We start from the raw sequence: 27,933 nt of genomic DNA on the forward strand, positions 1-27,933 counted from the left end.
ACAGAACATAGAAAGACACAGGGCTATGGGAAAAGAGAAAAAGATTGGGAATAGTTTTGGATTACTTTAGGAAAGAGCTAGTACATACACAATGGGCCCAATGGCTTCCTTCTGTGCTGTAAACCTCTTGATATAGATCTTCTAGGACTGCTAACTATTATTGAATAGAAATTGGTACTAAATAATGCCCAAAACACATGTGGACCTCACCCCTCTGCTATTTTAATAACACATTTAAATTAACCTGTTTCTATATAAGTTCTGCTTTATTGCAAAGAATAGTTTAGATGAAGACAAGATTACTGAAGCTACTCAAAAGAAAGAGAATGACAGACTGCTGAGGCCATATTTATGCCTCAGTTCAACTGTGGAGGCCACTCCTTTGCATGACGGTGGAACGAGAGAAATGGTCTCGGCAGCAACAACTGTAACCAGGAGCTGCTGAGGTTATGGAACAAATGTCAACCCTTTCCTCTTTGCAACCCCCCACCTTAATTGTCTTTTTCTTGCTGTACTTCATAAATATAAGGACTAGTTTTTCGAGTTTGTGCTGCCAGTGAGGAGTTACGGGTGCTGACTGTGGGGTGAAAAGCGCAGGCATTCGGCCTTTTGATTTCTGGATCAGCTGGAGGCAGTCTGAGTGCAGAAAACTCGACAAGTTTTAACATTGTACAAATCTAACAAAATGGCAGTTATGTAAGCCACAGCTTCCCTACCCTTGACAGTGTTGAGAGGAACAGATTTGATTTTTACAATGTGCAGGATCCTCCGAGTCTCGGGGCTTCCTCTCCACCCACCTTTTTTTTTTGGGCATTAATGGATTTTCCATGTCCTGTTACTGGCCAGCTACAGGATTGTGGTTAGAGACTGACTACTTCCAGCAGAACCATAAGATGCTTTGAGATCATAAAGGGAATGCTGTAAAAGTCTGACGGTGCCAGGGTGATTTATAGTAAAAATTAAGGATATCCTTTTCTAAAACCAGCATTTTATTAGTCACTAAAGTACAACCAAATAGAAGACCTTTGAACTGTCAGGAATTTACAGGGAGGAATAAGTATGAGTGTTATCATTCCGAAGGGAATTGGAAGTGCATTTGCCAAAGAAGATTATAAAAGAATATTTGGAAAGATCAGGGAAGTGGGAGTTCAGTGGGCAGCTCGAATCAAAGAATCAACACAGTGTGGACGCCCTGGGCCGAGGGAGCAGCCCGGATGCCCTGGGCCGAGGGGCCAGCACTGACGCACTGGGCTGAATGGCCAACTTCTGTGCAGTAATTTTCATGAATGAGGTGAACCCTTTTTTCCAATGAGATTATAAATTCCAATGCAATTAAATAAAACCTGGCACAGCTATTGCAGTCTGGAAAAATATATATACATGTTATTTTAATGGTTTCCCTGGAAACTGGGAGTGGGCAACTGTCACCACCAAGGTACCATGAGAAAGTCTTAGCTCTTTTCAACCAGCCAGAGTAAAGAGCTGGCTTTGGAGGGTTTCCTTTTTTGTCTTACTTTTCCCTTGTTACTTCTGAGTAGCTGTCAGGGTGTGTGTCTGCGGATGAGCAGCCTGTTGTCTCCTTTCAATGGGAGGAATTTCACAAGCCACGTTCCCATGATTTTCCTGCATGGGTTTTCTGTATGGGGTACCAGTTCCCAATCTTGTACTCTGGGGATTTATTCTAACTGAAATGATTGCACAAGGTATTCTACAGCCCATTGATATAAATCTGAAATGTGGTGTCTTAACAGCACAAAGGGTATTGCAATTCCCAAGAAAATAATGGACAGGAAGGCTGTTCAACCCATTTAAATCATCCACCCACAGAGATCTGCAAGACCCGAGAACCCAATGGTTTCTTGAAATATTCCAGGATTGTCACCTTCACTACACTTCCTGGTAAATTGGCCCAAGTGTTCCTTGCTCATAATGCGAATATGAATTTCTTGATATCAATCTTAAATGTACCTTTCACTAGCTTGATCCTGTGTCCCCTTATGCAACTCTTGCAATTTACCTTTAATATTCTCTTATCCATCTTATATCCCTCTATTATATCACCACTCAGAGGCCTCCTTCCCAGGGTTGAAAATCCCAGGTATCTCCTGTCTTTCCTTATAACCCAAACCTCTGATGCTAGGAATCAGCCTCTTCTCTGCACTGCCTCTAGAGCTTCAATTGTGCCTCTTGTGAACCACGAATTGGACACAGTACCCAAAGCGTGGATTGAGCACTCTAAAGTATTAATTTAAGTTGAAAGGAATTAAGCTCTTTTCAAAATGGGACCATGTTCTTTCATTTTTGCCCTTTTGAAAGGTGTATTTTAAAAATATTTTTGAATGTAAAATAATACATTGAGTCATACGCACTCAAAACGTTAACTCTGTCTTCCTCTCCGCAGATGCTGTCAGACCTGCTGAGTTTTTCCGGCTATTTTTGTTTTTGTTTCAGATTTCCAGCATCCACAGTATTTTGCTTTTATACATTTAGGGAGTTGAGCAGCACAGATCTTGGGCAGAAATCTAAACTAATGTTAATGTGTTTGAGTCTAAGAACTAAGAGTTTCTATTTCTTTTAAAATAGCAGAAATTTCCTTTACTCAAAATTTAAAACTGCGGCATCAAAATTAAATATTAATGTGCATTATGATTTTGCTTGCAATGGTTTAAACTGAATTGTGAGTAAGATGGACTAGGGCATAAGCTAAGCCCACTTTCTGAGAAGCAGTTTGCTCATCTTTTTAGCTAAAAATACCACATAATCTTTGGTCTCGACTGCTTTGGCTTCACTAGCCAATAACAATAGGTAGCTTCTTATTAAAGCTTCTGACTGTTGTGGTCTACTTTGCAGAATATTAGAACGATGGTGCAATGACACAGAGTTGAGGTTGCCTTTTCTCACTTCAGTAGCACTGACATCGAACATTATAGCCCTGTCGAAAAGTCTCTCTTTCCAAAGTATTTTTAGAAGGTGTTGAAACTTTAAATTAAAACAACATCTGCAGAATCCAAGTCAATAAAATCAGATGTCTCTGGATAGCAGCAGGATGTCAGCTAACCCAGCCAATGCTTGGATAAGATTCCCAGAATAGTTTGGGAACTTGCTCTGGATTTCGGCCCATGAGCTTTATGAGGGAGACTGAGAAACAACATAAGATTCAGATTGCAGCATTCTGTTGTTTTAAAATTATTAGAAAACCAATTAGTGGCAATGCTTGGTGTAAAAACAAAATTTGCCAGCTTGTGCTCGATTCTGGTTATAGCCCTGTTCCAATTCTGCACACGGTAGTGAAAAGAAAGTTTCATCAGAACCCACTTTGAAAGTGACTTGGGTCAACCATGTGAGGTAGCTGAACATTTGCCATTGAAAGGATATCATCATGGGAGCACCCTAAGACAATGACTGTGTTCACTCACAGTAATTCAGTTGGTCAGGCAGTATCCGTGGATAGAGGATGGTAGGGTTATGAAATGAAAGATTAGGACCTGAAATGTTAACCCTGCCCTCCTCTCTCCACGGATTTTGCCTGACTTGCTGAGTTCTTTCAGCATTATTTTTATTCTTTCATGGGATATGGGCATCGCTGGTTAGGCCAGCATTTTTTGCCCGTCCCTAATTGCCCTTTGAGGTGGTGGTGAGCAGTCTTCTTGAAGTGCAGCAATCCATGTGGTGTAGGTACACCCACAGTGCTATTAGGAAGGGAGTTCCAGAATTTTGACCCAGCGACATTGAAGGAACAATGGTATAGTTTCAAGTCAGGATGGTGTATGACTTGGAGGAAAACTTGCAGATGGTGGTATTCCCATACATCTGCTGCCCCTGTCCATCTAGGTGGTAGAGGTCGTAGGTTTGGAAAGTGATGTCGAAGGATCCTTGGTGAGTTGCTGCAGTGCATCTTGTAGATTGTACACACTGATGCCACTGTATGTTGGAGGTAGAGGGGTTGAATGGTGAAGGTGGTGGATGGGGTGCCAATCAAATGGGCTGCTTTGTCCTGGATGGTGTCGAGCTTCTTCACTGTTGTTGGAGATGCACTCATCCAGGCAAGTGGAGAGTATTCTGTCGCAATCCTGTCTTGTGCCTTGTAGATGGTGGACAGGCTTTGGGAAGTCAGGAGATGAGTTAGTCACTGCAGAATTCCCCAGCCTCTGACCTGCTCTTGTAGCCATAGTATTTACATGGCTAGTCCAGTTCAGTTTCTGGTCAATGGTAACCTCCAGGATGTTGATAGTGGGGGATTCAGCAATGCTAATGCCATTGAATGTCAATGGGAGATGGTAGGATTTTCTGTTGTTGGAAATGGTCATTGCCTGGCACCTGTGTGGCACAGATGTCACATGCCACTTTTAAGCCTGAATGTTGTCCAGGTCTTGCTGCATATGGGCACGGACTGCTTCATTGTCTGAGGAGTCACAAATTATGCTGAACATTGTGTAATTTTGTGTTTCTATTTCAGAATTTTCCAGCATCTGTAGCATTTTTGCTTTTTGACAACATTCAGTTCTCTTGTGCTGTTAGACCCGTCTGATCCTCTTAGCCAAGTTTAAATATTTCAAAGAGGCTTGGTCGTGTTCTGAAACTGCCAGAATTACTCAGTTATCCTCCTGAACATCCACACTCAAACATACACTGACACGAGACTATAAAGGGCACCCCTAAATTGGACTATCAGATGGAAAAGTAACAATCAAAAATTATGTAATCAGAGTTTTAAAAGGGGGTTTGTTTTGTTGTGGATACTTCAATGACAGGCACCAACATGTCATGAAAACGAACTTTTAGAAAGTCAGCGACTGTTCATATGCAAAAGGATGTTTTGTCTCCTGGTTCACATTTTAACAGTAGATAATGTATTTTGATATGCATGCGGAGTAAGAGACTTTCTTTCTGTCCAGTATAACATGGAGTCCTGAACTTGATGTCATGCAGGTTGGATTACACTGAGTTCTCAAAGCATATTTGTATCCTCTAGTAAAATTTGTTAAAGGGCGTTGGCTTGATTTTCAGTCTGTATTGGACAAGCTGATGTCCAATAAGAGTGCTGAGATTGGCCTGAATACTTTAGTTTAGGATGGGATAAAGCAGAGACTCCCAATGGCTATTCAGTAACATGTGTAAGAATTGTTACTTTTTTGGACAGTGGGTCAGGACAAGACTTCCCTACTTCCTTTTGAAGGTGCTGACTTCTTGCTGAAATACAGTTCCATGGGCAACAAATACCTCTTGTTCTTTGCAAAACTGCCGATCTTCACCTTGACACCAGGGGTCAGCACACTACTCCAACATGAGGGGGCAACTCAGCCGAGCCTTACAAAAGCAAAATACTGCAGGTGTTGGAAACGTGAAATAAAAACAGAAATTGCTGGAAATATTCAGAAGGTCAGGCAGCATCTGTGGAGAGAGTTAATGATTCAGATTAGTGATGTTTCATTAGAATTGGGAAAAGTTGGAAATGTAGAAATGGGTTTTAAGCAAGTGAAAGTGGGGAGGATGGAGAAAGAATAAAGAGGTAGGTCTGTGGTAGGTTGCAAGACAGGAGAGATTAAATGATAAAAGAGTGGCAGTGTGGGGCCATAGAGAGTGATCATGGGCCAAGTAAAGTGCCTAGAGGAGGGGTGAATGGCAAAATCATGAATAGTTACCATCCAAAAGTAAAAACAAGAGAAAAATGGGAACAGAACCAAAACCTGCAATGAAAAATGGAAAAAAATGGGGGGCAGTCTGAAATGATTGAACTCAATGTTGAGTGTGGAAGGCTGTAAAGTACCTTTTTGAAAGGTGAGGTGTTGTTATTTGAGTTTTCGTTGAGCTTCATTGGAATGCTGCAGGTGACCAAGGTCAGAAAGGTCAGCGTGAGAGCAATGTGGAGAATTAAAATGACAGGCGGCTGGAAGCTCAGGGTTACACAAGCGGACTGAATCGAGGCCGTCTTCAATGTGATCACCCACTCTGTGTTTGGTCACCCCTGTGTAGAGCAGGCTTCATTATAATCAATGAATATAGTCTACTAAATGGAAAGATGCATGCCTACAGCTGAGTTTGATCCTGTCCACCACAAACAGATACGTTTACAAGAGAGGTCATGGAAGCTCAGGCTGTTTTCCAATCTTGGGAGCATTAACTAATGGCCAACACACCGACCTGATGAAGTAATTTTCCTCAGCACTGGCTGACAATCAAACTCGGGACTTTCCTGTTCTGTGTGGCTACTTACTGAGTACACTGTATACCCACTCAGCCATCTGAGAAGCTTTCAAACAGTTGCTACTGGAACTAGAGATACAGGAATCATTTTCAGTTCAGTTTGTGGATGATTTGGTGCGTTTAACCTCAAATTATGTTACTTCATGCAGACATTGAAATGAATAACACTTGTTTTTCACTGTCCTGACAGCTTGTTGCATTATGACAAAGAAATGTGAAGTGTAAAAATCCCACTGATTCATCTTGATGTGCTGTGTGTTCAGGAATGAAACACATCATCTGACCTTTATCAGTCCCTGTGCACTGATCACATAAACACAACGTTTAGCAAAGCTGTGTTCCCAGAATGAAGTCCCGTTACATGGGAGCATGAGTCAGAGATAGGGCTATAACATCACGGTCCCAACTATGAGGCTCATGCAGCCTCCCACGCAAGGCAATGCGCCAAAAATGGAACGCTGTTGAATTGTCCAGTGGCAATCATTTGATCATCATTAGATTGAAGACAATAAGTAATTAAATTCTACTCAAGATCATTGTGCATTATTCATAGTATGTTGTTGATTTGGGGGCGAGCTTGCCATTACTTTTTACATAGAATTTATAACACAGAGAAACAGGAAATTTGGTCTGTGTCGGCGTTAATGCTGCACATGAGCTTTCTTCTGCCTTACTTCATTTAGCCTAATGGATATATCCTCCTATTTCTTTCTCCCTCATGTGCTTACCTCGCTTCCTTTTAAATGCATCTGTTATGTAGGACTTCATAACAGAACCCATACCTTTGACATTCAAGCAAACTAAAACCAAAGTTGAAACCTGATGCTAAAATGGAAAAGAATTAGGTAGGAATGGTTGGGGCGGGGGCGGGGGGGGGGGGGGGGGGGGTGTGAGGTTACTTAGAGTAAACAGCACAAAAACAGGCCCTTCAGCCCAAACAGTCCATGCTGGTTAAGCTGCCATCCATTGCTGGAGAAATGAATTGCTTGGATGCATGTTCATGCCCAATTTACACTAATTTTATAGTGAAATCGCACCACATTGACACAACTGTGTTAGAAATGCAAAATGTTGAAGTATTTTCCACCTCAGAAATGCTCTAGTCTCCGCATAATTCAATGTATGGGGCACAGCAATGTGAGACTTCAAGAGGGGAGAGCTTCCTACTTCTTAGGTTTGACACTGCATCAATTATATTCCCATTGTGGTGACAAACCTGATTCAAATAGTTTTTGTGTGTTTCCCTCCCCCCTTAAATGTATTGACAGTGGACTGAATAGCTTGCATTGTAGAGAATCCTGCTTCAGCATTCTAAACATTTAAGTGTAGCTGTTGGGAGTGGGATTCTGTGGAAACTCGCACCCATAGAGCTCCCCTACTGGGCAAGAAATGTGTAGTGGAAATAGACAACAATAAACTCTGCCTTCAGGTAGCACCTGTAGTGTGGAAGAATGTTCTGAAGTGCTTCACAGAGGCATAATCAGAAGGTCAATACTGAGCCAAAGGAAGAGTAAGGAAAGGTTTAGTCAAAGAGGTGAATTTTAAGTAGGCTGTTGAAGGATGACAGGGAGGAAGAGGACAGAGTGTTTTATGGAGTAGGCAGGCAAAGAGTTCAGGAAGGAGCAGGGCGGAAGGGTTTTGGGAGGCAATTCATAAACATGGGGCCTAAACAGCTCAAGACATAGCCACACATAATGGGGCAAAGGAAGGAAAGATGTTTAAGAGAATCACTGCCGGACTGAAACTGCCATTTGGCTCCCAGTCTATGGTATAATGCACCGTTTGATGCATATATCCTTCCAGCTGAATATCAGAGAACAGATGCCTCTTAAACTTTGTACTAACTCAGCAAAAACAGTGAAAGCATCAATTACAAAGATTCCTCTCACCCACCAGGCAGATCAAAAGGAGCGAATGCATAGCCACTGGACCATTAATGGAAAATGGGATGGATCAAACATTTCCCTTTTCCACTCTGCTAGAGAATCAATTTATTTAAATGAATTGTTACAAGACCACAGAGAAAATCAAATGGATAGGCTACAGGAAATACTGCAAAAAGGAACTATTTAAAGCAAACCTACTTGTGACTTGTTTACTGTTGGTGATACAAGAAGGCCAGAAAGGCGCATAGTAATCGGGGTAACCTTTTAACTGATTAATTCAAACATACCGACCAGTTTCTCAATTCTTCAGTGGAAGTTAATAAACCATCTAATGTATTTGGTGGTATTCTTTGAATTATAGAACCCAAGAGTTTAAGGTTAACTTTAGGTCACTGGAATATTGTGTATGAAAGTTTAATAGATATTGGCAGTACATCAGGTCTACCCTAGGTTAGGTTCAGATTCCAAGAATTATGCAGAGCTCCTCATTTGGGTGCAATCACTAACAAAATGATGTGTTGGCACGTGTTTAAAAATAGACCTTTTCATTTAATAGCAACTTGTAGAGCCAAGCCATGTCCTCTCAACACAAAAGGTTCCACTGTTAATGAAAATAAAGTGGAATGAGATCATTTCTAATATAGCCTTTCTATATATGGAAGATACGTGTGGTCCACAAGCCCAGTATTAACTGGTGCTATGGTATTTGTACATAATTTGTGTCCATTTGGAGAATTGATCTCCAAATCCATATGAGTGTTAGAACTGCTTAAAAAAACATTGGTTTCATATTAAGTAACTGAATAGACCCCTGACCTGGTAATGACCTGATCTGAGATTCTTGAGAAAACATTCATTTCGATTCATAACAAACCATAAATGGGCATGATTCTACTTAACATCACCAACCCCTGAATGCTCAGCAGGGACATCTGAAAGTTAAGTGGATGACACAGGTTTTAATTTGGACAAATGAGCAACATTTCGGGTTTGTATAGCTTAGCAGTAGGGAAAGCTATCTGGAGTTAAAGTAATTGCTTGTAGGCTATCCATTTTTTGATGGTTTGTAATGGTTCTCATATCTGAGTTAAACTAACTAATCTAATAATTAGTCATTGGTATTTGCTTTTTGAACAAAATATGCTCAATTCTGCTCATGATGCTGATAGCCTTTCAAGCTTTGACATTCTTTTCATTTTTATTGTATGGTCATTAAAGAAATAGTGTTGAATGTGAATGACAGCCTATCTTCTGTTTATGCCATCTCACATCATGCCAAAAGAACATTTTCTTCAAAAGGTTCTGTAAGTGTTTGCAGACTTGAGGTAGCCAAGCCAAGCTTTTGTGCTATCTGGAGCTTAAAAGAGATGAAAAAAATGCCTTTTATCCATGGCAGCAGACCATGCCATGATTCTTCCATTACACTAGGTGTAAACTTCCTCAGAAGTTCTCCCACTGTTCCATTGCAACTTCAGTGAAAGAGCCAAGGAAATCATACAAATGCCGCCAACACACTTTTACACCAACAGATGAGTGAGAGAAACACCAACAAAATTGGTGTTCTGTGATGTAAAATCTGCAATGCTAAATTTATGGGAATGACCATAGTCCATTAGCATGTCCTACAGAGCCGCAATATAGTATATACTGTTCTGAACTACTCCAAAATCTCCTAGCAGAACAATAATACTCATTTAACTTATTACAAGGTACACTTCTATACATATTTTACATTCATAACTCTGAGAATTGTTTGACCCTGTATCAGTGATGTTACTGGCATTGTTATCAATGGTCTTAGTATCTAGTCACATCCACCTCTGCCACCACACACAGTAATATGTTTCTTTATTATCATGGCTCAGTACTGCTTACGTAGAAAAATACACTAAAGTTGATCAAGTAAGCTTGGATTATCAAATCATCACAAAGAATTACATTGAATTTGCGACACAGAAACAGGTTTGGGACACCAGGGGTTGGGTCGTCCCTTGGAGATGTGAAACAGGAGCTGGGTCTGTTTTTGTATCAAAAACCACTCTCCGGTGGGAAACTGATTGAGTTTAGGATTTTCCTGAGGGTGAGCCCTTAATTGATATGGAGACAGTGTTCCTGTCCAATTAAAGCTGGTGGGAGCAGGAATGGATGCAGGTTTCAGATACCCAAGGTGATTATCACTGAGGCTGATGGTTGTCTTGAGGGAGAGAATTTGTGCCAAAGCCTCCCGCTGCACCACAGGTAATTGAGATGTCACAATGGAGTTGGAGGCCTGGTATCCGTGAGGGAGAGGAAGGAGGTCCTCTTCCCAGAGGGTGGCAGAAGGAAACCACCTCATCATACAACAGGGCACCTCTCTGTTCAGTGTCATCCCCCTCTACCTCCTAATTCCTCCACCTCTCTTACCACCTCTCCTGCCCTGATGAGCTGTCCCTTTACAGGGCCTCACTGTTCTCAAGGTCGACACTCTGAGGGGCTATGTTATAGAGAGCACAGTAGACCCCCCCCCCCAAACAATGACCGAGACCCTTGCAGGAGGGCATTGCAGAGCATCATCTGACTGCATTAGGCACCAGACCCAATGCCCTTTGAGCCCACAATGCCCCTCAGTTGTGAATCTCATGTGTTGTCCAGCATCCATAAGAGAGGGTACTTGTTACCTGAGTAATGCACTGCTGTGCACGCGGTTGTGAGATACCTCATATGTCCACACTGATAGGGGCACAGATGCCTGTGACCTCTGCCTGGATCCTGAGCACAGATCTTGGGTCTCCTTTTCCTTTATCCTCCTTGACCCTCTCCTCTAGCCTCCTGATGCCTGGCGCTCTGCCCTTTATGTACAGGCTGCTGCTTCTCATCTCCAATCACCTCGGTTTCTGAGGGTGCAGCATCCATTTCCAGCTGCACCCTCCCTGGTGCTCAGATGGAGCCCAAACAGCCTTGCCCACTGCTCCGATGCGTACATGATGCCAGGAGAGTGATGACCTTACATATTGGCAAAGTTCATAATTCTGGCTTCTCCCTACCTGTGATGGGCTTCTGCAACTTTAACTTCAAAGGGTTAATGCCTTTAAACTTTGAAAAGCATTTTCACTTACTCTTTTAAACTCTTGCTGCCTCCATTTCCCCCAGACATGGTCCTCGCCTCCATGTAGCTGGCCTGTCACAGACTGCTGCTAAATGCTGGATCCTTCCAGGAATGTTGAAAATGTTACAGGAAACATGCTATTAATAAGCCCACAACAATGTTAACTGGCCTCATAATAGGTGCAGGCCTGTCCTGAGGCCTGCGCTCTCTCCCACCCTCAGGAAAATTGGGGAGGGCGGAAATGGGGGTAGGACTTATGGCAGCACAGCATTGCATCCATTTTTCGTATTTTCCCCCTCATTTGTGACCGAGAAAATCTGGCCCCAGGTCTGTGCTAGTGTTTGTGCTTTACGAGAATCCCCTCTCGTTCTACTTCATATTACCCTGTCATTATCGCCTTCTATTCCTTTCTCCTTAATTCCTTATTCAGCTTCCCCATAAACGCAACTATGCTATTTACCTCAGCCACTCCATAGCAAGTTGCATATCCTCACCACTTTCCAGATAAAGAGGTTTCTCCTGAGTTCTCCATTGGATTTATTAGTGACTGTCTTATATTTATGGTTGTTAGTTTTGGTCTCCCCTCAATGATCATCACTGAGAGTTGTTTAATAAGGTGCTGCAATCAAGAAAGACAGTCACTCATAGAGATAAATTGTAAAGTTAGTGATACAGTGTGCATTTTTTTGTTCCTAACAGGATAGTGGCAGGGTGGGACTTCTGCTCAAAGCTGTGACTTCACTGTAACCCTGGCCCCTTTTTTTGAGTTTGGGCTTATTTGTTATGTAAAATGGACTTCTGACAGGATCCTTATCACGAAAGAGGGAGTCCATTACTGTAAGAACTCAAAATTCGGGCAGAAGCTTTTAAAGAGGGAAGAAGCAGCGCAAAAAGGAACAAAAAGACAGTAAAAACAGGGAAATAAGAATAATGGCCTGAACTGGTTTTGTATACCTTAAAATGGAACACCAGTAAAAACTGGGAAATAAGAGTACTGGTCCGAACTATTTTTTTCCTTCTGGGGTACCATTTTCTTTAGAGACCAAGATTGAGGCCTAGAAATGTGCAAGGCCCCTATGGAGGGAGACGAGGTCACTGCTAGGCTCTTCTCCCTCAAAGAAACAACTTTGGGTGACTACAGTCTCACCAATTTCGTGCCACACACCAGATTTTGAATTTGCTTCACTTAGAAACAGAAAACACTTTTGCAAAAATTTCCATACAAGGTTAAATGGATGAGGTAGCGGTTGATATGGCGGCTACAATGCATGGAGTATGGAGGATGCTTGTTTGAAATGGCTTTCTAAACTTAATTAATTAGATTAAGACCCTTTGAGTTTTATGTATTGGTGCAGCAGCATTGGCTAAGAGAAACACATTCACTTAAAGGGAAATATTCCAATGTGGAATTTGGCCCACTGAAAACATCAGGAAATTGTGGGGGTACTTTAAAAGTAATATTTGTCCTTTAAAATAATGTAAGTATAAATGTGTAATACAAATCTGATAACAGTAAATCCTCTTCCAACACAGTGCATTGGATGAAGAAACCAAGGTTTCAAGAACTCAAAGTGTGATGGATGAAGACAATGATATTGCAGAGCGGCTGCAGAAACGAGAAGAGCGACGCCAGAAACGTCTTCAAGAGGCCATGGAGCGTCAACAGGAAATTGACCTGACAGCAAAAGAGGAAACTCCAGATATTTCAAAAGAAATCCAAAGCAATGAGAGGGAGGAGGAGGAGAACCAACGGAACAAGTGGCGGCAAGAGCCAGAGCCAGAACCTGAACCAGAGCCGGAACCTGAACCTGAGCTAGAGCCAGAACCTGAGCTAGAGCCGGAACCTGAGCTAGAGCCAGAACCAGAGCCGGAGCCTGAACCAGAGCCAGAGCCAGAGCCAGAAGAGGTGGTGATAGAAAAAGAGAATATTGAAAAACCATACCAAATTGAAAAGGTAAAATGAGCATTTCTACAAACAAAATGCCAACCATCACTTTGATCTCTTTCCCTCAGCTCAAGTGTCCTTAACAGCACCGCTTTATTTCTATCTTAACTCATGTGCAGGTATAAAGACAGGACAGATGTGCCAATTCCTTTGTGTGTTTTTAGATCACCAGCGTGGAGTATATAAAGGACAATCGGACAGGGAGATCCCTACACCTGTAATACAATCCACCCGGTTTTCATCTTTTAAACAAATGTGTGGGCCCCTGTCGTCTTTTTTCTCTATGTGCTACACCCAGACAATATGGTGTTTCTGCACCCCCCCCCCCCGCCCCGGCACAGGGACAAGAAGGTTAACCTCAATCTGTTTTCAATTAGTTAACTACTCACTGTTTAATTTTAAAATAGCTATAAATTCAGCACCTTACCTTCACCTCTAAAATAATCTGCAGTCGATTTATTGCCCTACCTTTGCCTTGACACTTAGCCTAATGTTTGTTAGTGGCTGCACATATTTCCATTCTCTGCACACTTCCATATTCAGTGCCAAATTTTGGGTAGTTTGTCCTACAGACTCATATCCTCTGCCGATTAGATTAATGTTAAAGAACTCAATTCACTTATAACCATTAATGGGCAGCAGTGAGAGGAAATGTTTATCCAGTCTGTCTGGATGGGATTCAAATTGAGCTCCAGGGTAGAAGAGCAATGCTGGTGCTATTGGAGCATTCATTGCTTTCTGCAATTGTAATACATCATTTTCTTTTAAGTTTGCTTTGGAGTTCTGCCGGGTTTCTCTCAAAGTTGAAACTGTGGGGTAGAAATTCACCTTGGGAGGTATTGTGAAGCAGGGGACTACAAATTAGCAACCTGTTTTTCGTTTGCTTCTGCTTGGAGAAAAAGCTGGGCTGGGTGAAAAATGGGCTGCCCGTTCACTATCGCCCAAGGCACGTTTCTCCCCCTATGCGGTCTGAATTTGGGGAACCACAGAATAGATTTCTTACTAAATATGATCAGCTAAAGGCATGTGGCAGGAATGAAATCCATTTTGTTTTGGCCCAAATGGCTTGGTGCCTTTACCTATAAGACCATTAAGGAGCGACTCTCAGCTGAGCCTGCAGATTGAATGTTACAGCCTCTGGGGCCTCGGATCAAAGAAGGTAAGAAGCCAGTAGGGTCCTTATTAAATTATTCCATCTTCACCATGTGTACAGACACTCAGTGAGAAGAGAATTGGACTCTGCCGAGACCCTCAACACAGGTGAACAGTCTGTCAATACTCATTCTTCATGTATCAGGCTAGAACATGGGATCTAAATCAATGTTAGCAGGAGAGGGAGAAAATGAGAAAGTACATATGAGATTACAATTATATTATGAAACTTACCCTATCATTTTTTTAAAAATAAACTGAGTTAATCGGCCCCAGTGACTATGGTCCCTAACGGGACACACACCACTTCCTCGCCAACTTATTTGGCACGTGTTATGTCTACGGTGCCACCCTTTTCCGAATCCCAGAATTGTCTTGATGTCTGTGTGCCCGTGACATTGTCCTGTGTCTGTGTTTGTTGCAAACGAGCAGCTTTTTGGGGCTACCACTTTGGGGCATTAATCTTCAGTGATTGAAACACCACCTGTGGGTAGCTATCCACACACTTTGGTTTGTGAGTGGTGTGGGGGTGTGATGTGTGAAGACGTCAGGACCAGAGTTTTGAGAAGAGTGAAGTGAGAGATGTTAGAAGCAGCTAGCCAACTCGCCAACAGGAAATTCTAGGTGGGCTGCCTATAAACTTCTCATCTGTAATTTTAATTTTTAAAAAATCTGTCGGAATGATTAAAAACATCGATAATGGAAAGTCAGCAATTAAGAACAATGTTTCAATTCACATAAAAGTAGAAAATTCCATGTTGAGTCTAAGGCCTACCCTCATGGCTTAGACTGAGCTTTAGACCCAGGAGTCGGTAATTTTCTTTATTACGCGAGTCCAATTTTCCAAGTTACATAAAATGACACACAATTTTACACTACAGAATCAGGTCATTTGGCCCGGCAGAACTATGCCAGAATTTATGCTCTACACAAGCCTCCTCCTCCTACTTTGTCTAACTCTATCATAATATCCTTCTACTCCTTCCTCCCTCAAATGTTTATCCAGCTTTCCTTTACATGCATCTATGCTATTCACCTCAGCTATTTTATGTGGTAGTGAGCTCCACTCTCTGGTTAAAGAAGATTTTCCTGAATTCCCCATTGGATTTATTAGTGACCATTTTACGTTTATGCTCTCCAGTTTTGGTCTTGCCCACCAGTTTGTGATTCGCAGGAGGCTCAAATTGGTTGGTGTGCATGTTGTGCTGTTGATCAGAATGTTGCAGGTGGTAGCAGCCTGCGATTTCCCAACATGCATGGTTGGTGGTCACTGCTTCCGGGCAGCCGTGCTGACTCAGAAAACTAAATCTAATACTGCAGATCCTGGAAATCTGGAAGAAAAACAGAATTTGCTGGAAAAAACTCAGCAGGTCTGACAGCATCTGTGGAAAGACAGAGTTAACGCTTCAAGTCCATATATAGTCAGTACCGCTACCATTAACACCGCTTTGTCCTTTTGTTCATGACATCTTTGTCAATCTCTCCTTTGCCTCCACCTATCGCTGGCCTTCTATCCAGCTTCACCTGCTCCACCCTCCCTTAAACAGTATAAATTTCATCACATTTTTACTTCTGTTTAGCTCTGAAGAAGAGTCATACAGACTCGAAACGTTAACTCTGTCTTTCTCTCGACTGATGCTGTTAGACCTGCTGAGTTTTTCTAGCGTTTTCTGTTTATGAAACTGAATCTAATATTTGTTCCTGGCTTAAATTTTCCACAAAAGCATTTGGCAAAGCACGTACTCCAGAGTCCTGCATTCAATTGAAAGAGAGTGAAACAAAATGGAGTTCAACCAGAGCACATCCTGCTTTTCAAGCTGGCATTTGAGAATCCTTCTCCTGATTGGTCAGTGACTTGAACTCCATACTGTAAATTAAGATGGAAGATCCCATTCTTACTGACTGCATTTTATGACTACATTGGGGAAACATCTGGATCATAGTATGGACAACTCCCTCTGCTGCACTATACACTTGTTTTCCCCATCCTGGATCCATCACAATCCCAGCTCATATTTCAAACATAAGAAATAGGAGCAAGAGTTAGCCATATGGCCTCTTGAGTCTGCTCCGCCATTCACTAATATCATGGCTGACCTTCAACATCAATTCCATTTTCTCACCCGATGGGCATATGCCTCAACTTTGCTAGAGCCAATATATCTATTCACCTCAGGGTTGAATATAAGTCAGCAACTGAGCATCCACTGCCCTCTAGGATAGAGAATTCCAAAGATTCACAACCCTCTAAGTAAAAAGAAAAATCTCCTCATCTCAGTCTTAAATGATCAACCTCTTATCCTGAGACTGTGGCACCCCCCTCCCCCCCTTCTCCCCCCACCTCTCCCTCTTCTCCCCCCACATCTCCCCCTTCTCCCTCCACCTCCCCTTGTACACTGTCCAGCCAGAGGAAACATCCTCTCAGCAGCTACCCTTGTCAAGTCCCTCAGAATCTTATCCATTTCAATGAGATCACTTTTTATTCTTCTCAACTCTGAGAACCTAGACCCACTGTACTCAAGCTCTCATCATAGGTCAGCCCTCTCATTCCAGGAATCAATTCAGTGAACCTTTGCTGCACTGTCTTCAGGGCAGGTATATCCTTGGGTGAGGACACTAGAATTGTACACAGTACTGCAGGTGTGGGCTCACCAATGCCCTGTAAAACTGCAGCAAGACTTCCTTACTCTTGTACTTCATTTATTTGTTTACTTATTTATTTAGTTGACCTGGATAAATGCTTGAGGGGTACATTTTCTTGTAGAAAATTTGCAGAAGCTCTGATTTAGCATGTATATATATTTTTAAAAGATTATTTTATGACTGAATCGGTTACTAAATTTTCTGTGTTTTTTAAAAACCTTAATTTTAATCAATAAACTTTGTTGCAATGCTTCTGTAGGTCCACTAGACTCAGTTGGTAGCGCTCTCACTTTAAGTTAGAAGATTGTAGGTTCAAGTCCCACTCCAGGACTTGAGAGCCTAATCTAGGCTGATACTCCAGTTCCGTACTGAAGGTGTGTTGCAGTGTCAGTGGTGCAGCCTTTAGGGTGTGACATTAAACCGAGGCCTTCTCACTCTGCCTGCTGAGGTAGGTTCAAAGATCTTATGATACAGTGACAAAGACCAGGGTAGTTCTTCCAGTGTCCTGGCCAACGTTCCTTCCACATCCAAGAACAGTTTAACTGTTTATGGGGTCTAGCTGTGTGCAGTTGGTTGCTGTCTTTACCAACAAAAGGGCAGTGACTTCAAGAATAATTCCTTAATTGACCATGAATCATTTGAAGTCCTAAGGATGGGATAAGGTTTAATGTAAATGCCTATTCCTTCATTTTAAATCTTTATACCTTATCTGAACAGTTCTTTCTGCATATATTGTTTTTAATGAAGGGAATTGAGGTTGCTGGCAGGATCACCACTAGAGAGCGACAGAGAAAATGGGAGACCAGTAGAGCGTAAAATTGGAGCCCTGCTGGAACAAACGGCAGAAATATTAGGTGCCAGTGAAAACATGCTCATAACTGCAAGAAAAATAATCTTAAAAGAAACAATGATGGACCTTGGGAACCTTGCACGATGGCAACTTAGTGCATTATACATTTAGCTCTTATTTTCCTTCCTCCTTTACATATATTTAGTTGAATGTTGCTGAATAGCACATTTAGAACTTGAGTTAACAACGCAATTTCACTTTTGATGTAGCCTAATTCTAATAATGTTATTTCTCTCTGTGAATTGAAAAGACATGAGCAGCGGTTTTATTCCATCAATGTACAGAGATGCTTATTAGCTAAACTCAACCTCATTATCAGCAGTTTAAATATATTCCAATGATTTCAATCTGCCGTGCTGGACATTCTACTCTAGGAATATAAATGAGGCCCTTTCGGACAGATTAGAACAGTAAGAGGGTCACTGACCTGGTACGAAATCATTTTAATCCAGTATGAAAATCATGCGGCACAGAAGTTACGGCAAGGAAGTAGAGCCCAGCAAGCTCCCCATGGCCCTTGCCTACCAACATTGTTTCCACTTTTCCCAGGGCAGAGGTCACAGTAATCCCTGAGGTAGTGGTAAAGGCTGTGCCTTCTGGGGAGAAAGGGCCTTGTAGTGAGTACATCTTTGTCCCTGTGGGCCACATACCCATACGTTTTTAGGCCTAGACCCGGGCCTAAACTATAGACAGTCTGTTCTTCTCTATCTTTGGGGCCCCCATTAAGTGGTCTTCCCCCTTCAAGTGTTACATCAGAGTTCCCTGTGCAGTGCCACCAGAACTTCCTTCGCTGGTAGTGGTGGGCTCCCATTTCCTGTCATGGTTCCTTGTGGGAGCCCCTATTTTAAGACATCCCTCAAGACCCCTAAATGGAGAAAATGGGCAGGATTAGGGCAGCAGATGAAAGTCTCATAGTGACCTTCCTTGGCAGGAAATGGAAAATTGATACCTTTGTGTCAGAATTTTTAACATCCTATGATGTGCACATTCTGAAGAACCTGCAGTAATTAAACTAAAACAGATTTTTTTCATTTACTTCTGTCTCCTAAGAAATTATTCTCTATATTCTCCTTAATTCGATTCTGTTTTCAGAATGAGTCTTCTTAATTAAATTGGCTTTGTGATTTTAGTTTTGCTTGAATTGTCACAATGCAGTTTATGGCAGCATTTCTGACAATATAGCACTCTGACACTACCACACTGAAGGGTCAGCTTAAATTCTGAAGTATGGCTTGAAGCCCATGACATTCTTATTATGAAGCAAGAGTTCCAAACATCAGCTAAGCTTTTAGATTCTGTTTTCTGAATTTGTTTTCTTATGTATGCTGTGTTTTGATATATATTATAGAATGAACAACGGAGATTAGTAAGTACACAAGGGAAAGGTTGAAGGTAAAACCCAATGATTTGTGTACAATAATGATAAGGATTGTAAAAATATACACAGAATGTTTCAGAGTAACAGTAAGATACCAACAATGTTTTGCAGCCTTGCTTACTTTACTAAATCCAATAGTCAGAAAGCGTCATCTAGGGACATCATCATATCACTACTTGAGACCAATATCTGTCAAGTGACGTGTGCAGCCAGCATGAACCATATGGTCAGCTCAGAGTCACGGTGAGCTCACAACAAACTTAGGCAGTGTTGCACTCCTAGTGCAGTTAATTTTTAATGTTATGAAAGGATGGATATGGTGTCATTTATCTAACACTAAAGACAAGGAGCTCACGAGAGGCAGATAGCCAACCTAATGTCAGAGTTACGCTGGCACCTCAGCCACTTTGTCCTTATGCAAAAGCAGGAGTATATTGGCATTGTAACAGTTTTCTAGCAGAGTACAACATGGTGCAAATCTAGAAACTGTAAAAGGTCACCAGCTCATGAACACTGGAGGTTATTTATCTTTAAGGAACACCTCCCTTTGAGACTGTGATGAGCGTCCTGCTAATATAATCTTGATGAAGTAACAGCACCTCTCTCGATAATCGACACTGTGCTGCCTTTGCTGCTTAGAAGTCAGCAAAATATACTGTGCCCTTGCAGTGTTTTGCATGTGGCTTGGTATTAATTATCCGTGGTTGGTGGGCATTATTTCAATAACACCGAATCTAACTGAAATTAATCAAATCTAAATCTATGCGACATATTAATGAAGTTTCAACCTCTTGACTTTGTTTTTAAAATCAAAAATTGCAGAAAAACCAAGTATGGAAGGAAGAAATTGTTGAACGCACAGAGAAAAAGATATCAAAAGCAGGCCCAGAGAACGGAGAGGCTCTCCATGAAGAAATTGCACAGAAACATAAAAAAATGGAAAGAGTATCGAGGTAAGAGCAGAAGTATTACATTCCTTTTATTTTTACTTGTCACTAGGATTCCTGACGATACACCTGGAAATAACATACTGGGCCTTAATATCCAAGCTTCCCATAGTTGGAATAGGGGAGGCAAAGATGCGTTCGACAATCCCCTTCGGATGTTCACAGGCAAGATTTGCACGGCAATTGCCCAGCAAGTGCAAACTTCCCCTGGGCAATTGCCCTGCACTGGGAACCATCCAAAAATGCGATTTAAATCGCAAATTTTGGATAGTTCCGACTGGTCTACAGCAAAAGTTACCTAGAGAATATTAGCAGAATTAGAACTTCTTCTAACTTCTGAGTACAGACCCAGACCACCTCCTATGGAACTCCATCAACCCACTGACCCTCCAGGGCACTCCCAACAACTCCCCGAACCTGCTGAGCCCCCAGGGTCCCCCCCCCCCCCCACCCCCTCGCCTACACCACCCATGGGACTACCACCGAAACCCCGATACCCAGTAGTCTCCCCTCACCCCCGGCCATGCCAAACACCGCTACCTGTAGAAGTCTCCGACTACCCCCCCCCCCCCCGCTTCACGGGATTCCCCACACCCGCATGGGACTTTTTCTCCCTCTCCCAGGCCTGACCACCCCAGCCCTCAACACCCTCCCCCCAACACCCACACACCCCCTTAAGGCACAACCCAACCTGAGGCCCCATTACCTGCCCTCCGGAGGCCCAACCCCCTCCCCCTGAAATCCTCTCCCATCTCTCTGAGGCCTGAGCAACCCCCACCCCTTCCCCTGCAAGTCCGACCTCTCTCTGACACCCTGCCCCACGAGACACCCCCAAAAATCAACCCCCTCTCCCCCACTCCAGACAGGCCAGGCCTGGCCCAGCCCAACCCGAGCCATCCTCCAATTTCGCCTCTGAACTCTCACCACTCCACCACCCCCCCCCCCCGACCTCCAATCTCCCCCTTACCCCCAACCTTTGATCCCTCCTACCCCCCAAATCCTATCCACTTATCTTAGACAATTATCTTCTCCCTGGCCTGCCAAGGACCTCTTAAATTACAATGGACCTTTAAACTTATCTGGTTTACGGCAGCTAGTGCCGTGACAAAGGGGGTACTGCTTCCTTCAGTTCAACCGTTCCACACTTCGACGACAGGCACTGGGCACTGCCTGGATCTCGCCTGGCCTGAGTCGGAAGGTGAAATGAGACAGGCTGGGAAAAAAATTAACGTAAGTAATTGGGCGTGGAGTGACATTGCGGCACTGATTGTCGCTCCGAGGAAGTTCAGGCCCAATGATTGAATCCAGTGACTGGCACTTTAATCCCTGTTCTTTATAGGTTTAACAAATAACAGCACCTATGCGAAAAATGAAATAAACAGCCCATTGTGGCATTGCCAGGCTGGTGTGTAGTCATAACGCTTTTAAAATGACACAAGTCAGCATATGAAAATTTAATTTTCTGCTGATTACACGCACCTATTTTTTTTTATTCAAATGTTTTGAATGCTTTGATATTTAAAACCCCTAAACTGGCTTTGCGATAGCAAATAATGCTTATGTTATCTATTTTACTATGCTTTTGGCAAAGTTTGCAGAAGTATGTTGAAGAATTCATTGCTGAGATTGACAAATTTAGAAGAACTGCTATTTTAGGAACCATTCACAGATACTGACAATGTATAACCCACTGACACTCCAGCTTGTTCTAACGATGTCCTGGAAACAGACTGAACAAATAGGCTAAGCGCACACAATCGTTTATTGAATTGATATTGTTATGATCCCCATAGAGACCGATAGCTTTTAAAATGCGATTTGAATTCCCAGTGACCACATAACAGGATCGCATGACCAGATTTCATGTTTTAAAACTTTTACTGTAATAAACTAAAATCAACATTGACTAAACATTGCTTGGTGGGCAACTAGTAAGCTAAGCTACAGAAAAAATAACACCCCCTTAAATTCCTAAAATGACTAAAAATGCCAAGCCATGTTTAAACATTACACCGCGTTCTCTGCGGAATTGTCAGCCAAGATTTTCAGGCCCCGCCATGGTAGTACACACTGTAGGGTATGTGGCGGGCCGGCCAAAAGTCCATTGACTTTTAATGAGACTGGACAATCCCGGCGGTGGGTGGGATTGGAAAATGTCACACATAGTCTTTTCAGGAACCAGTCCAAAGTCTCCCAGCTTCCATTAGGCTCGCTTCTCCCCAGTTCACTGAGTCCTAACAGCCAGTGTCCATCAAAAGCCATTTTCCTCAGGCTTCTGAGAATCCCCAAACTGACTTGCGGCAGCAAGGCCCACTCCTGTAACTCCTAGTCCCGGTCACGTCAGGATGAATCTTCCAGTGTCCTTAAATCTCAACAGGTCTCATCTCTTCAACCAGAGAATGAGCTCCCACCAGTAGCCTGCCTGGTAGCTAACAGAAAAAAAGCCTTTTAGTCTGCTGTTGACAGCAGCTGCTGATTTCCTTTCTCACTGCGGGACTCATTCACTCACTCGTTCTCTCTCGCTTGCTCTCTCGCTCTCTCTCTCTCCTGCTGCTTGCTGATTGCCTATAAGTCATGGGACTAATACATTGCATCCTGTTGATGTGGTATTGATAGACAGTACATCAGGATACACTCCCTGAAAGGTATATGGACATCATATCACAACATCCCCTTTTTTCCAAACTAAAGGTTTACCTTTAAAGAAACAAACTATTTATGTGAAAGCAAAACAAAATAACATTGTATCTGAATGTACCATCGTACAAAACAATAAATTTCCAAATCTCGGAAGCATTTTGGCAGTTTGCTTACCCATCCAGTCTTAGTTACATGAATTTTGCTGAAGACTGCTGTACATTTTTAGAATGCTGTTTAGAGGTGCTTTGTTTATGTTGCGTTTTAGATTGTGTTCTACTCACAACAGGTTACTTGGTGTTTCTAGTTGTGGTATTGTTCTAATTTGGCATCTGTTTCATTTCACTGTCATGCCATTTGGTGTTCGTATGTGATGCAATCTTGGTTCTGGGCATACGTGGGGTGACCAGGGTTAGATTTTGTAGCAACACTTGAGTGTAATGGATCCAAGGGATGGAATCTCCGAGCCATTGTATGCGGTGAGTTTGGCATTGGTTGGTCGAATCATCACTTCCACTTCTGTGGGTAGATGCATCTCAGTTTGTAAAGTGGAAGACTCCTTGCACATACACTGGTATCCAATTTTGCATATAGTTTATGTTGACCCTGCATCTGTGGGCATATAATCTGGATGGTGGCAAAGCCTTCGGTTTGTACCACTGTGTCAATACGTTCTTTGATGTTCACCGTGCTGATTGTCTGCTCACTTTGAGTGTCGATGGCCTGGTCATCCTCATTGTCAGACTATGTAGCTTGGCCAGACATTTCGTGGATCTTGTGTTTACACTGTTTGAATTACACTCTTGATTGTTTGGAATGAATTACATACCTCGCCTCAGGTTGTGGCTTCTTGTAATGTCAAACCGCTTGTGTTGCCTCTGCTTTCTGCATTGGCGCTTCTATTATTCTCTGGTACCACCTGCAGTGCATACTAGGCTTGTCTGTATTAGCTATCATGCCAGTGGTGGATGAATTACACATAGCCTGTAGACTCTATCTACCCATTAGTTTGCATTTGCATCCGCATTGTAGTAGTGCTTCCACGGTGTAACCTTTGTCTGTGTATCTACTTATGAAATGGTTTCTGTCGGTTGTTGCCTAAAGGACATGAATTCCACATGGTGTATTCTGAAGTTGAGCTTCACTCGTAATTGGTCTTCATGTGTTGACAATATTTATCTGCGTTTTTCAGATGGTCATCAGACAGATCTGATGTGGTCAGTCTGTGGACGCCTTCATTACCTATTGTTTATCTGGTTCGAAAATATTGAGGTCCTGAAAATACAGCTTGACGCATTGTCAGAACAAAGTAAATTCAGATAGAAGATCCATTGCCTTTTGTTTGTTGGAAATTTTGTGGTCATCTTTTAGCATTTTTCAGGATTATTAATGCCACCTGGAGCTTTTGACAGCTATGCAAGTTTCCTCAAGCTTTTCTAGAGTGAATTTAGTTCTGAATTGCAGTCCTTTTAGTGGTCACTGCCTCAGCTGGTTGTAAGTTACTGCGTGACTGAAGTGGTGGCATTGTTGAGCCCTTTCTGATTTTTTTTCTGTGTTTAGCTCTACGCTCTTCCTACAAAGCAGTGATTTTGGTGGGAACATGGCTGCAGGACTTCCAAAGTGAAAGTAAACAGTAAAAAATGCTTTTTTACAGGCTTCTTCTGGCTGCTAGGAGCTGTTACTGGATATATTCTTCTTAGCCTAGCCTATAGTATTTTGCTTCCCTATAAGCAACAGCGATAGAGTCTCTCCTGTCTGTGAGCTCTACTTAAAGTGAGACCACCTACAGTCTGCTGTTTAATTTCTGTTCCAGATTAAACTTTGCAGCAGTTAGACTTTTGCTAATTAAGCTCTCACAAATACGAGCAATCCTATTGGGACCTGATGCCTGCTGGCTGGAGCAAGGCGTGAGCCCAGAACGAAGGTAGAGTGTGTGTAGAATCCCTACAAAGCCACAGAATCCTTATAGATGGTGAATCTTGATAGCTGTTTCACTTTCACACCAGCTCTTTTATTCAGTTGCGTGTGAAGGGTTGAGACTTGTATATTTTGCAGTCAAATCTTCAAAAACCTTGCTGCCACCATGTTACGCTCTTTTTCAATGTAAATGTACCAATCTCACACAAGGATTGGTGAAACAATAATGTGAGTTCTTTAATTTGAAGATAAGACTATATAAAGATAATGTTCACTAGGAGACTACTATATACACATCTTACTCCTAGTCCTGCTGCTTGCCGACTGCCTACAAGATTATTGCAACATATGCTGTCGATATGGTATTGATTGACAGTAGTTCAAGATATGCTCCCTTAAAGATATACGTACATCATATCACAACATGCATGTCTCTGAGTCAGAAGATTGTGGGCCCAGGTCCTGCTCCAGAGATTTACGCACATTAGTGCAGTATTGAGGGGGAGCTTCACTATCAGAGATACTGTCTTTCAGGTAAGATGCCAACTGCCTCTCAGATGGATGTAAAAAATCACATGGCAGTTTCCAAAGAAGAGCACCCATGATCTCCCTGTGTCCTGGACTTTATCCTGAACCAACATTACTGAATCAGACTATCTTTGCTTTTATCTCAACTCGGGACCTTGCTGTGAGCAAACTGCTATGTTTCCTTATATTACTACACATTTAAAGTATTTCATTGGCTGTAAAGGCACCATATAAATGCAAGTTACTTCTTTCTATCAAATGACCAGTGATGGGGCTGTGCTGCTGCTACATTATGTTTTTGATTGAGTCATGCTAAAGGCAGTACAGTATACAAAAATGATCTGGTTAAACTGAAAGGTAAACACAGAGGTCACATTCTTTAACCAGCATCGCTGAACTTGTATGGAACATGGATTAGAGGTTAGAAGGCAACGTTGTAATTTCTGTATCTCCTTTGGAACTGGTTTCCCTGCGGGAATGCTAAAGTTTATCAACAAGATTCACTGTTTCGTATCTATTTGCCAGCCGTGTTGAATAAATGAATGAAGAAAATTAGCAAAGTAAATGTTTTCTTCATAAATGAATCACCTTTCTTTTGGGGCAGGAAACAAAATTGTTGTTCCAAAACATGAAAATTGAGATTCAGATCTTTTAAAACTAAAATTGATTATAAGATTGTTATGGAGGAGGAAGGTCATCCAGAGTAAGCGGCACTCTGCCCTTCCACCACCCACCCTGCTATGTACCTCTTCTCTGCACTACCTCCAGTGTTTGAATGTGTTGGCAACCTTAACTGACTTAACCTTGACTAAACACAAGTACACTGAGATGAAAGCACAATACTTTTTGATATTGACTTCCTCTGTCATAGGTTTTACTGTTTAGGCTATGTCAAATTGAATTACCAAAAATGGAGGCATCATGTATGAGTCCAGTGTGTCGTGCAGATGGGCTCTGTGTTTCAGTCATTTTGAAAGCACCCAGATTGTATCAACAATGATATGTGTTCATTAAAATGGCTACATAAAGAATAGCTGCTTTAAAAGAGCAGAGTTGATGGCCAAAGAGTCCAAAGTGTTGCCTCATAACATTCTGTTTTTTTCCTTTTGGTGGGGGGAGTGCAGCCGTTCAGAGTCCAAGTCGACCCAAGAGGCAGAGGAAGCAGCGGCCAAACTTGAGGCAGAGAGGAAGCTGGAAGAGCTGAAACGCCGCCAAGATGAGAAAGAGAGCGAAGAGTTCGAAAAAATGAAGCAGAAACAGCAAGTGGCTGCAGTAGAGCTGGAGGAGCTGAAGAAGAAACGGGAAGGGCGCAGGAAGGTACGAGAAGAGGAAGAGCAAAAACGGCAACAGGATGAGGCTGAACGAAAAGCAAAGGAAGAGGTAAGGGTCAAATAGAAGGATATGCTGATAGGTTGGAATGAATTATGATCAGGGGGCAGTGCTGCCTCTAAGGTGTGCACATGCGCAGCTGTCCACCGATCTGGGCTGTATCGCGCATTGAAATAAATAGGTCGCTTATAACAGCGAGCTCAAGTGGCGGTGGAGGGGGTGATGGTGCAGAGCTGATCATCAAAGCCCAACTGCAAAAGCATCAAGGGAAAGGTGAACTTGGACATGCTAGAGTAGAAGTACAATGTGATCTGTTAAGGAGACGTGTATTGGGACCAGTGAGAAGACAGCAATGGCCTGGTGCAGTGATCTGGTATGTACCGCACATTGAAATAAAGAGGCCACTCACAATGTCATGAAATTTTAGTGACTGTTAAAACGTAAGCTGCCACGGTCAAAAGAGTAGTTCACAGAGGAATTTGGGTCCGCTAAGCATGAAGAGGAATTAGAGGGAACATCAGTGGAAAGAGGCTAGTTCGTACCATAAATACGAACATAGACCATTCTAGCTCTAATCTCGCATGTTCTTTCTAACTCTGCTCACACTAGTTGCTTTCTCCTCTCCTCACACTCTTCTACCTCCGAATCATGCAGTCCGTGCAGGGCCATATTTCCTTGGTAGCCAGAACAGCATAGGAAAGACCTTGGGATTTTACCTCTCCTCATAAGCATCCCATTGCATCTCTCCCCACATAATCCACACCGGTAACTCCACTTTAATGAAATGAGAGCTTGTAGTTTCAGGAAATTAAATGAAATGCAAAGGGAAGGTGAGAATTCACACAGCTTGAAATTCTGGGCTTAAATCATAAACATGCAATCATCTTGCCAAACAGTAAAGTGAAACTCTCATAATGGCTTGTTCCTGTGCTGTAAATTCTATTTAATCAAAGAGCAAACACAAACACTCCCCTTCTGGCTCAGTGAGTAATTGCACTGAGTGGTTTGAAGTTTGCTGCTTGATTATTGGTCTGTGCTGCATTAGCCGGGCCTATTAGGCCTTTCGCACACAAGACCATAATGTTGCACTCTTCTACATTTGAATCATGCAGTCTGTTCAGGGCCATATTTCCTTGGAAGCCAGAACAGCATATGAGAGACCCCAGGATTGAATTTGCATGGTGATTTCACCTCCAACCCCTGATCTCCTGTCATAATTTGGACAGTAGATTGGAAGAAAGTCTGGATAAATGGCATAAACTGCATTTTTTCAGGGATCTTTGTTAACAGTAGATTGGAGACACTTGGAGGAAGTTATTGGCATCTACCTTTAAAGTGTTGGGAAACTTGGTTTTGTGCATAAAAATTGGAACCTTCCTGACCAAGGCTGTGAATCACCAGGGTGGGTTCTGATGTTGCGCCATCTCCTCTC

At 42.4% G+C, this 27,933-nt stretch overlaps 1 protein-coding gene across 7 annotated transcripts in view; it reads left to right on the forward strand.

Annotated features, from left to right (window-relative positions):
* The window catches only part of LOC144687418 (non-muscle caldesmon-like), a 202,571-nt gene that overhangs the window by 142,351 nt on the left and 32,287 nt on the right, over window positions 1-27,933 (forward strand). For all 7 annotated transcript variants that reach the window (XM_078553545.1, XM_078553551.1, XM_078553552.1 and 4 more), the window contains 3 exons: window positions 12,709-13,129; window positions 19,966-20,096; window positions 26,297-26,552. In XM_078553545.1, the coding sequence (XP_078409671.1) occupies window positions 12,709-13,129; window positions 19,966-20,096; window positions 26,297-26,552 (808 nt within the window). The remainder of the gene's footprint in view (window positions 1-12,708; window positions 13,130-19,965; window positions 20,097-26,296; window positions 26,553-27,933) is intronic.

Source organism: Cetorhinus maximus, chromosome 12 (genome assembly GCF_964194155.1).
Source record: "Cetorhinus maximus chromosome 12, sCetMax3.hap1.1, whole genome shotgun sequence".
NCBI classification, from domain to species: Eukaryota; Metazoa; Chordata; class Chondrichthyes; order Lamniformes; family Cetorhinidae; genus Cetorhinus; species Cetorhinus maximus.